The 11,986-nt window shown below is 40.4% G+C and overlaps 1 protein-coding gene across 1 annotated transcript in view; it reads right to left on the bottom strand.

Annotated features, from left to right (window-relative positions):
* Window positions 1-10,617: 10,617 nt before the first annotated feature.
* The window catches only part of LOC117114532 (uncharacterized protein K02A2.6-like), a 14,750-nt gene continuing 13,381 nt past the window's right edge, over window positions 10,618-11,986 (bottom strand). The window contains exon 5 of the mRNA XM_033258210.1: window positions 10,618-10,650. Within this exon, the coding sequence (XP_033114101.1) occupies window positions 10,618-10,650 (33 nt within the window). The remainder of the gene's footprint in view (window positions 10,651-11,986) is intronic.

The following is an 11,986-nucleotide window of genomic DNA, read 5'->3' as shown; positions in this document are numbered from 1 at the left end:
CCAATCTGTAAGTCGAATTTTTATCTAAGTCGAACAATATTTCAATAACATTTTGGATTCGAATAGGGCTAGTTCAACTTTATTACTAATATGCAACCATGAGTAAAACTATATACCGTTATCATACTACTAACTGCATTGATTAGCTTGTATTGGCTAATACAATATTAGAAAAATATCGGTAGAATTGGTACTGGTAACTACTGTATAATATATAATTATTGTTTCACGTGAATTTAGCCATGTTTTTATATAATTCAGTTAACGTCTAAGTTTATTAACTATATTGTATTTATCGTTTTTATTTTGGATTCCCTAACTATACTGGATTCATGTGGAAATGAATAATCTTTTTATTTTTGTAGCAATTGTGTTTTACTCTTTAACAATAAAAAAAAATCACGTGTGAATAATCTGTAGTATCACAAAGTGTACGTAACGGCGACCTGATAATTTTGTATTGACAATTCGTTGTTGCTTAATAAAATAGCGTGTAAAAGTTTAAATCTGGTTTGTTTAAATTTTATTTGATGATTTTTACCTATTTTTTTCAAAACTCATTTCCATTATCTTTGATTATGGTCTATTATTTTTTAATAGCTGCTTGTTGTTGTTGGTTTTTTTTTTTTTTTTGGCTTACCAAATAGAAAAAAAAATGAAAGTATTGTGCTTAAATCACACTATCACACGCAGCAGATCTTGATTTTTCCCATGTAATTAACTGTTTACGCTAATTAACTTTAGTTTATGTTCATAACATAACATAACTACAAAATAAAAGAAATAAAATGAGATTTAATAAGAAAATAAAATAATAACAATAAAAACAACATTAACATTGCACACGAAAATTCATAGACTGGTATTTCGTAAATTTATTTTATGCTCCATTGAATGAAATGTTTTGTTGAGATTCTGTCCCTCACTTCCTCGTTGTCTTAATTGTACTGTACTTAATTTTGGTCGTGTCGTAACAGATCCAATTTTTTAATCAATATAACAAAATTAATACAACAAATACAAAATAAATTGAGATTTAATGAGAATCATTGCAATGCCTTTATCTTATATTTTTAATTTATCGTTAACTCAGGGTCGATTTCCCAATGCCTTAAAAGTGGCTTAAGTAATACCTTTATTTAAAAAAGGTTGTACAAATAAGCCAGGAAACTATCGTCCAATATCTCTTCTTCCTATATTTAGTAAAATTCTTGAACGAATCGTAAGTAATAGACTCATTACTTTTTTTGAAAAATTTAATTTGTTCCATAAACATCAATACGGATTCCGTGAAAAGTTTAGTACGAAATTATCTCATATAATTCTTTTAAATAACGTTCTTCATAAAATTGATAATATAAATTCTTTTATTGGTATTCTTTATAGATTTTACAAAAGCCTTTGATAAAATTCATCAAATTTTTCAATTCATACAAATCATCAAATTTTATTGTCAAAGTTGCAGCATTATGGTATTGGAGGTCAACCGTTACTTCGGTTTACGGATTATTTAAAAAGTACCGTAGTTTTCAATTTGTGTTTTCAAGTGTTACACTAACCTGAACTCAGGAGATTTTCACCCGGGTAATCGAAAATCCCGGGTTACGTCCAGAATTTTGCTTGCAGTGTAAAAGGGGTATTAGAGTATGTCTTAGTGACTGCTGATGAGGCGAGAGGTTTTTTTTTAGGATGTTATTTGGTTTTACATGCCCATTTTTGTGATTATAACTATTTTAGATAAAGAATGTTTTGAGCATTGGTGGATTCAAGGCCTCTCCCCCTAAAATGTTTTAATGAAAAAAATATGCCCCCACCCCCATCAAATTTAAGTCTGAAAGTGTAATTTCCCGGCATCTAGAGGTGCCCTAATAATAAAATGTGTTACCTCAGCCACAACCATGCTGGGGCTGAGGTGGGTGGTTCCTCAATCTGTAAAAGTCCCTCCCTGTGGGTCACCTCTCTTTTGAATTCCTGGATCTACCACTGTTGTGTATTATATAATTATTGATATGGCTTACTAATATTAATTATAATGCGTTTATTGCAATTTTCACCATATCATTTTAAAAAAAATCCTAGAAACCTTCAGAGCGGGCTGCTTTCCAAGGGGCTTCGCCCCTGGATCACCGGGTCCTACGTACCTCGCATAACGTCTCTCCCACCCCTTTCCAAATTCTGGCTACGTCCCTGCGCCCTTGAGCGAAACTTGCTTGCATCAAGAGCGCTTAAGGTCGAATAGTAAGTAGCATTTATAGTTGAAAATCTAGGTGGGAAGGCAGGCAGAGAAATAACCGGTAGAGGTGTTGACATTTGGAAAGATCCTAAAGTAATATTTGCCATCTTGAAAAAGGCATTTGATGATACAGACAACCTCCCAAGACTTCAACAACGTTTCTTAGCTTATCAACAGAAAAAAGGTGATGATCTTATTACTTTCTTTTTTTTTCTTTTTTACGTCCTTCGTTACACTCTTCCTTTAGACCTCATCCTAAGTCTGCAAACGTTCATTTCGGGTTTGTTCATGTACATGGACCCCTCTCATATTTCAATATCCATCCCTACCCCCATCTTCTCTATTATTATTATATCATATTATTCATTATATCAAGTGTACTAGTTTTAGTGAAATACATCCTAGGTCCAGTAGTCCACCCTAGTTAGAAATGTAGGCCTAGCTAGGCTTACTTGCCCTCTATCTGGGGAGAAGGCGTGTGATAGAGGCCGTTCCCCAAATTATGACCTTTTTGACCTTAGGCATAACAAAATCGTCATAAATATGAAAGCATAATTTTATTTAACCAAACACTTATTTCTGTAGAAAACAACATATTCCACATAATGCGTAACATTTATGGGCATAGGAATTTTTTTCGCGTCGTTTACATGGGGTTTATGGGAAAACAAGTACCCTTGTTGGGCCCCTAAATTGCAATTTTGGGGCACATGATCTTTGACCGGGGTCAAAAAGTCAAAGAATTTTGCTATTTTTTGGAAGCCCAAAACATTTTACCTAACAATCAAACCAACATTTGCAGAAAGTTAAAATGTATTATGCGTTTTTCACACGGCGGTTTCATACGCACTGTATTGAGACAATAAGTGTTTTGAACGCGCCTTTCATATTGTAACGTTTCTTGGCCTCGATCAAGTGTGTGGTTCGGCGACGGTGATATTCCGTCGACTTAAGTTAACTAATAAAGATTAATGACACAGTTTAACTTGTGTGATGAGCCTTGTGACTCTTTTATTTCAATAAGAAATAAACTTACCAAAGCAACGTACAAATTATTACAGGTATAGTAATGTAGATACTGGATATGAAACAGGACAATATTGAGTTCACGTCCGATCAAAGTGGAGTCGCCAATCGATCTCCCCTAAGTTTTCTTTACCCAAATACTTTACAACTTTTCTAATTTACATATAAGGCGAGAACCAATCAGCATTTAGTATGATAACTTTGGGAAAAAATCTAATTAACATATCAGACAAGAGCCAATCAGCATTAAGAATGATAACTTTAGGAAGAAATCTAATTAGCATATCAGACAAGAGCAAATCAGCATTAGTTGGGTTAATCCATTTTATACAAGGGTATAATTAAGCAATATAGACTGTACCAATTTTGTTACATTACCCCCCTCTTGGACCGATTAGTCCCTTGAATCGTAATATGAGAATTTGCGCTATAATAATGATCTATGCAAAGGGTCTACTATGCCTCTGAGATAACGTTAAAAACTAGTTAAAAACAACGCAATAATTATAGCCTACACAGAGGGTCTACTATGCCTCCGTGATATTGAAGTTAAAAACAAATCATGAAAAATTAAATTGTTAGGAAATAGTCCCGCTCAATTTCTTCGATTTGAAGGACATCTCCGGTTCGCATGACGGTCATCTTCTTCTTCTCGTGAATCCGTTGAATTCTAGCTGCAATGTCCTCTTGAAAGTCTTTATTCGATTTCCTGGGTTTCTTTGTCGACTCGGCTTCTTCTTCTGCCGTCTCAATTAGGTCTCTCTCCTTGGGGAGGAGAAACGCCGGTTTTCCTCGGGAGGTAACACGTCATACCTTGGCAGGTGGAGGGGGCAGTTGTTCCCGGGCGATCTCCTCGAGTAAGGAGGAGGAGCCTAGGGATAAGGTGATCTCGGGTAGCATCGCTAGGATGCTAGCCTGGATGGGCATTTCGGCAGGCACTGCTTCCGGCTTCCTTTCCTTTCGGTGATTCCGGTGCTCGTGTCGGTCGACATCGGATTTAGATTCAAATCGTCCCCCGCAATATAAACAAGCAAAGTTCATTGGGTGTCTCTCCTCCCTGTGGCGTCGGAGCGGCGAAGCCGACTGAAATTCGGCACTGCACCTTTTTACACTGGAACATGGCTGTGAAGGATAATAACATAAATTATTGGGAACAGCCATTACAAATCGGTAACGCTGTGGAGGGTATCGTTTCCTCCGAGGATATCTGGCCACAGGTACAGATACCAGTTCCGGCTGGGAGGTAATATCGTACGCCCATTCATATACGGCGTGGTCGGCAAACACTGGAGAATCAGGTACAAGATAGTAGGGTTCTGAAATTGCAGGATCATTCCGTTTCTGCACTGGGAGTTTAGGTTCATTAAGTTCAGGTGCAGGGGGTTCAGGTTCATTAACTTCGGATACCTGTTCATTTATTTCGGGTACACGTTCATTAGTTTCGGGTACAGGTTCGTTAATTTCGGGTACAAGGTCATTAGTTTTAGATACAGGGAATTCGGGTTCCAGGTGCACTAGCGGTCGCCATCCATCTGGTTCTTTCCCTTCATATCGTTTTAACAAGTCAAAATGGACCACCCGATATTTACCCCGAGGCTCTAAGTGGATACGGTATGTAACTTCTGACATTTTCCGCTCAACCCTATAAGGTCCCCGTCATCTACTCTCTAGTTTTGGAGAGATTCCTTTCCTTTTTGTTCTGTCGTACATAAGGACGAATGTACCCTCATCCAAAGCACGACCACCTGCTAACAGGTCATACAACCTCTTCTGTCTCTTTGCGCTTTTCTTCAGTACCCGCCCAGCTCGTTTCCCGGCTAACTTTAACTGATTTTTCAGATGGGATACAAAGTCTTTTTATATATTGCCTTGCTTCACGGGTCCCACCAGCATGTCTATGGGTACTGTTGCCTCCCTCCCGTACATCATTAAATATGGGGTTTCACCAGTGGACTCTTGTGAGGTAGTCCTGTATGCAAACGTTGCATATGGAAGGAAATCGTCTCACTTACTCTGGTTTTCTAGAGGCTGCAGCATGATGGATACTATGTCCAATAATGTTCTATAGAAACGTTCCACTAGACCGTCTGACTTCGAGTTGTATGGGGTGGTTCTGGTTTTAAGTATCCCCAATAATTTACAAACATCGGCAAGCACCGTTGACTCAAAATTACGCCCCTGATCCGAATGCAATTGTTGAGGCATTCCGTATCTCAAAACGAACTGTTCTACAAAACACTTACCGGTAGCCACTGTTTCAGCGGACTGGTCGGGGATCGGGTACGCCTCCATCCATTTTGTCCAATAGTCGCCTATGACTAACACATATTTATTACCCCGCACTGAAATTGGAAATGGGCCAAGTATATCCATAGCTACTCTCTCTAATGCCTCAAGAACAGGCCACTGCTGCATAGGGCCCTCCTACGTTTTGGATGAGTTTTTCGTTTAGCGCACGACGTGCAATTTCGGATGAACGCCCGTACGTCTTCGTGCATTTTGGGCCAATAGAATCGCTGTTTCAGTTTCCCTAATGTCTAAGTGACTCCAAGATGACCACTCGTAACACCTCCATGTACTTCGTTAATTATTTCCGTTCTTATGTTATGGGGTACCACCACTCTCCAGGAACAATTTCCGCCACAATCGGACTCCCAACGCCTGCAAAGCACACCATTCTTAAATTCCAATACGTCCCATAGCAGCCAATAGGCTCTGTTTGCCGGATCTACATCCTCCCATACAGGTCGATCCTCGTTCTCGTCCTTGGCCCGGTACACCCAAGCCATAGATTCATCCTCTAACTGTTTAACTTTTAGATCGGTTTTTTGTACTCCTGGTTCTAATCGAGTCAGCATTGCATGACTAAGTTCAATCTGTCTATCTTCGTCCCGTCCACACTGTTTACATGGTCTTCTCGAAAGTCCATCGGCGTTACCATGTTTGACCCCGGATCGGTGTATCACTGTAAACTCGTACTCATTGATCACCTCAAACCATCGGGCTAGCTGACCCTCTGGGTTTTTAAAGTTCAATAGCCATCGTAACGATGCAGGATCTGTCAGGATAGTAATTTTTCTCCCGTACAAGTATTGTTGGAAATATTTGAGAAAGTACACTAGGGCGAGAAGTTCCCTCCTAGTCACACAGTAGTTTCGTTCCGCTTTACTAAGCATTTTACTTCCGTACGCCAAAACTCGTTCTTTCCCGTCCTGCACATGGGATAACACTCCACGGATACCAAAGTTACTGGCGTCAGTATTTAGTATGAATTCAGCCTTGGTGTCAGGATATGCAAGTATGGGAGATTCTTGTAGTTTTTGTTTAAGTACATGGAACGCCCGCTGTTGGGCCTCACCTCACTCAAATATACGGGACTTTTCCGTAAGCTGGAACAATGGTTTGGCCAAAACAGAAAAATCCTGAATGAATTTCCGGTAATATGAAGCCAAGCCGAGAAAACTGCGTACATCACGTACATTCTGGGGTACAGGCCAATCATGTACCACAGATACTTTAGCCGGGTCAGTTTTTACACCAGCTTCGGATACAGCATGCCCCAGGTACAAAACCTCTGCCTTAAACAGGCTACACTTTTTAGGTTTTAGTTTTAATCCGGCATTCCTAAATCGCTGGAACACCGTCCCTAGTCTGGATATTTCCTCGTCTACCGTTCTCGCGTACACAACGACATCGTCCAGGTAAATTAACAAAACTTCCCACTGGAGACCACAAAGAACACGTTCCATCAATCTCTCGAACGTAGAAGGTGCGTTGCAAAGGCCAAAATGCATCACTTTCCATGTGTAGTGTCCGCCACGTACAACAAAGGTAGACTTTTTCTGGGCATCCTCATCCAGTTCCACCTGCCAGTAACCAGAGGCCAAATCCAGTGTTGAAAACCATCGCGCACCGGCGAGAGCATCAAGGGAGTCATCGATTCTGGGTATAGGGTATGCGTCTTTGATTGTTACAAGTCGCCGATAGTCAACACAGAACCGCTTCGTACCATCCTTCTTAGACACGAGTACCACGTTCGAAGCCCACGGGCTTTCTGTAGGTTCGATAAATCCTCGTTCTAATAAATCGGAAATTTGGTTTTTAATTTCCTCCTGGTACTTGACAGGCTGTTTCTGGGTAGGTTCGCTAATTGGGAGTGCGTTACCTGTATTAATTGAATGTTTAACAAAACCTGTTACCCAGATCAGTATCGCTAGATGCAAATACGTCCTGGTATCTAATTAATAACTCACGTATCTTGTAGTGGTACACTGACTCAACTCCCTTCACACTTCGTTCATACAGATCGATTAGGTACTTTGGTAGCACGTTCTGTCTATTTACTCCATCAGTTTGTTCTATTTTAACAGGAGCCAACACTCCAACTTTGGTTCCGGCCATGAGCACTTTCCTATGGGGACCCGGATTTAATACACGTAACAGGAATGTACGTCCCTTTGGTTCCACTAGTGTTCTAGCCAAGCAAAGCCCTTTATCCTGTAAACCATAGTCCCCATAGGACTCCACTAGGAAGAGTCCTTTAGAACCACAGGCCCGGCCTACGTAACCTCGTATCAGGTACTTTTGTCCCGAGGAAATTTCTTCTGTCTCCTGTACCATCACTGGTAAAAGGAACGGTTCCCCAAATTTTGATGTGAGACATCTAACTCGTTCCTCCCCTAGGCATAGCTCTAATGTTCCCATGTCAAGAATTCCACCAGAATTCAATAGGAAGTCCATGCCTAAGAGTCCCGTCACTTTTAGGTCTGCAAATATAACCACCATCGTATGAACTGTTTTGCCTACTTTGACCTCCACTCTAGCACTCCCAATTGTACCTATTGGTTTCCCATCTGCTTGATGCAGTTTTGACCTGAATTTCCCTAACTGTGGTCGCTTATCTGCACTAATCTGGTAATATAAGGAAGTAGACAATTGAGTGTTTGTTGCCCCAGTATCAATGAGTAAATTTGTTTCTGTCCCTGCTACTACAGCCCTCACATATAACCCGTCTTTTGGGTTATACAAAGGATTATAAGCTGGTAACTCTCGTATTTGTTTAATTTTGGATTTTACTGGCCCCCATCTGCTTTCCAACCTTCCCTTGGGCCTTGGGTTGGTTGGCCATCGTTCCCAGGCTGCCGTGGTACTTTACAATCTCGTAAGAAATGACCTGGTTCCCCACAACGGTAACAACAACCCTCGTTACGTCTCCTCTGATCCCGATATTCCCGGAAATAAGCAGTCCCTTTCCTTTCCCGTTCCCCGGTATTCAGTGGCCGTTCAGTTAACTTATCTGACAACAGGGACAAGGTTCGTTCTAGATTATTGAGCCGCATTGAAACATTTTCTCTTCCCGTGCAGCACGTACATGTTTTGGGCCCCGAAAAGGCACCCGCTGTTTCTCCAACTGTTGAAATCCCTGCACGTTCAATGCTGCCAATATAGCTTCATCTAAATTTTTAGGGTAAGCCCTAAAAATCCCTTCTCGTACATCAAGGTCCCCCACAGCCTCCATAACGTGACCCTTGGCGAATCTCTCCCTCTGATCAACAGACATCGTTGGGTAGGCCCGCATCGACATTTCCCGTACCCCCTGTCCTAATTGTTGCAGAGTTTCACCATCTTTCTGCCTAAGTAACCTAAGTTGCATTAAATAATTTTCTGCCTGTTGGGCGGTTACAAATCGGCGTTCCAAAGAATTTACCAATTCTTCGTACGTCACTTTTCCCTTCCCGAAATTTCCCAACACTCTCAGTGCTGGTCCTTTTAAAGAAGCAGCCAGAAACGTAGCTGCTTTCTCATCAGTCCACCCATTGGCTACTCTACATGAATTAAAATGAACAAAATATTCCCGCCAGGGTACCTTCCCCTCGTATCGATCCGGGTTATTGGCTGGCCGCTTCAGGGTCTCTCCGAACACACGTTCAAAGGCATTGTTACCGCTTATGGCGTTTTGCCGCACAAACGGCTGTGTCTCTGTACCTAATGGATCTGTTACGGACCCGAGCGCCGCACAACTGGTAACTGGATTAACACCCAAAAAATCGTTTTCGCAACCCTGTGGTCGCTGAATTTGTATTGGATTTTCACTTACAGACATAGAATTGGACAACCTATGTAACGGTAGCTGGTTCGTCATCGTACTATGATCGACTCCCACCACAGGCAAGGAGCCATAATTATCCCGTTCAAATTTAGTGAACAAACTAGGACCTCCGAGTCCCTCCTTCCTATCTCTAGGCTTATCTAGGAAGCTCTCCTTATCTGTGTCACGTGCTGAACACACGGGCGTACAGCCCCATCCATCGGTCAAGGTTCTCGTACCTTGGCTTTGGATCGGGAATAATTTGGAACCCCCGGGCCCTAGGACCCCGCCTAGCCCTGGTTCAACTATCTCCTTATTTAATCGGCTATCGCCTTTTTCAACAAAATTATCCAGGCTAATAGAAAATAATTTTCTTTGCCCCCGTACCCCAGGTACTTCATTTTCACGTACATAGCCTAGGCCTAGCACTTTGCTATCATCGGCCCGTTCGCTATTCAAACGGCTACCATTAGTAACAAAAGTTTCTGCTAGGCCTACACGTTCCCCTAGCATTGATCGGTACCCTGACTCCGGTACCGTATCTAAAATTCTAGGCCTATGCTTATCTACCACAGCTGGATCATTTATAAGATTAGGAGCAATAGGAGGCCTGGCTAGCGGTTTGACAGGTACATCACGTACAACCGGTACTGATACAGGCAATTCTCCTAATTCACGTTCAATCTCGGCCATTCGTTCTTGAATGGTACTAAGCATAGCGGAGATCGGGGCGGCAACCCCACCTTGATCTGATGGCTGACCATCCATCACGTTCAAGACTTACACGTACTCAATAATAAATAAATACAAAACCAAAGACAGTATTAATCTAAGCCTAAGTTAACCAATTATTTTCTTTTAATTTATCCCACCGCTGCCACCAATGTAACGTTTCTCGGCCTTGACCAAGTGTGTGGTTCGGCGACGGTGATATTCCGTCGACTTAATAACTAATAAAGATTAATGACACAGTTTAACTTGTGTGATGAGCCTTGTGACTCTTTTATTTCAATAAGAAATAAACTTACCAAAGCAACGTACAAATTATTACAGGTACAGTAATGTAGATACTGGATATGAAACAGGACAATATTGAGTTCACGTCCGATCAAAGTGGAGTCGCCAATCGATCTCCCCTAAATTTTCTTTACCCAAATACTTTACAACTTTTCTATGATGGCGCTGTTTTACATGCCGCTGATGAGTGAATTGTACTCTGCTTTATTTGTTATTTTCCACTTTTCTGAAAATTGATTGTGACTGGTCTGTATCATATGTTATTTTTAAGAAACTTGAGACACTCCTGTAAAGATTAAATAAGATGTTTTGTTAGTTTTTATTGATCTTTTCTCAAAAGCAATTTATTTAACTGACTTATGTTATGGTTTATAGAATGGCCCCGAAACTGCTAAATACCAGGATGGTGTCCGGCGGGGGATAGTTTAACTAATTGTAGTTAAGATTAATATACTGTATTTAAGAGTAATTAAGCCTAGCTTAAGGTAGTTAGGGATGTCCTGGGTACGACATTAAAACTCCATCCGGTCGAAGCGTCAGCGACTAAACTGACAACCCTCTCAGATATGTCTTAGTGGCTGCTGAAGGGAGGGTGTTTATGGTCACCCAGCAGCAAGAAAAACCAATAGCTGAACAAAGGGCGGATGAGCTCCTCGGAGTCAACGGCCAACCATTAATTAGTTTAAGGAATAGGAGTAGTTTAGTCTCATTGTTATTGTTATTATGATTATTTTTATTTTATTTTATTGTTATTATTTTATTTTTATTTGCTTTTTCTCAGTTGGCCTATATTATTTCTCTGTAAAGCGCATAGGGGCAATGTGCAATATGCGCTATATAAATATAACATTATTATTATATTATTTTCTAATTTACATATAAGGCGAGAACCAATCAGCATTTAGTATGATAACTTTGGGAAGAAATCTAATTAACATCAGACAAGAGCCAATCAGCATTAAGAATGATAAACTTTAGGAAGAAATCTAGTTAACATATCAGAAAAGCGCCAATCAGCATTAGTTGGGTTAATCCATTTTATACAAGGGTATAATTAAGCAATATAGACTGTACCAATTTTGTTACAATATATTTACGCACCGCGAGCCTCGATCGAACACACTCATGTCGCGATTGGGATCGTGCGAGCCTAGCGGAACTGCATTTTTTGGTACATAGTAGAATTGTGCTAAAAATAATATATGAGTATAATATCCCCCCATTCATGTTCTGTTTGTCTAATTATTATATCAGCTACTAAACAAAATTTTTGCAATGCATAAATTTATAAAAATCATGAATTTTAACGAGAAAAGTAAGGCCGGTCTACAGTGAAAATGTAAACAAACAACGCCCTAACTCCGTAAATGTTAATATCGCTAAACATGGTCGTAATTATCGTCGTTTTACAAAATTGTGCAATTTTTCTGTATGTTATCGTTGGTCGCCAATGAACAATCAGTGTCTGTTCTTGTATTCTGTGAATATTGGCCTGACAACTTCTTCCGATTTTTAAAAATTTTCGATTGAAAACAGCAAATATTTTGGCTTTACTAGGCGTTCTTGACAACTCCACGGGCTCATACGCGCAATTTTACGCGTTGTTTATACATGCGCTAGGC

Source organism: Anneissia japonica, unplaced genomic scaffold, assembly GCF_011630105.1.
Source record: "Anneissia japonica isolate Jap-2015-1 unplaced genomic scaffold, ASM1163010v1 scaffold1693_len225059_cov107, whole genome shotgun sequence".
In the NCBI taxonomy this organism is placed as follows: Eukaryota; Metazoa; Echinodermata; class Crinoidea; order Comatulida; family Comatulidae; genus Anneissia; species Anneissia japonica.
This window is presented reverse-complemented; position numbering and strand designations above follow the sequence as displayed.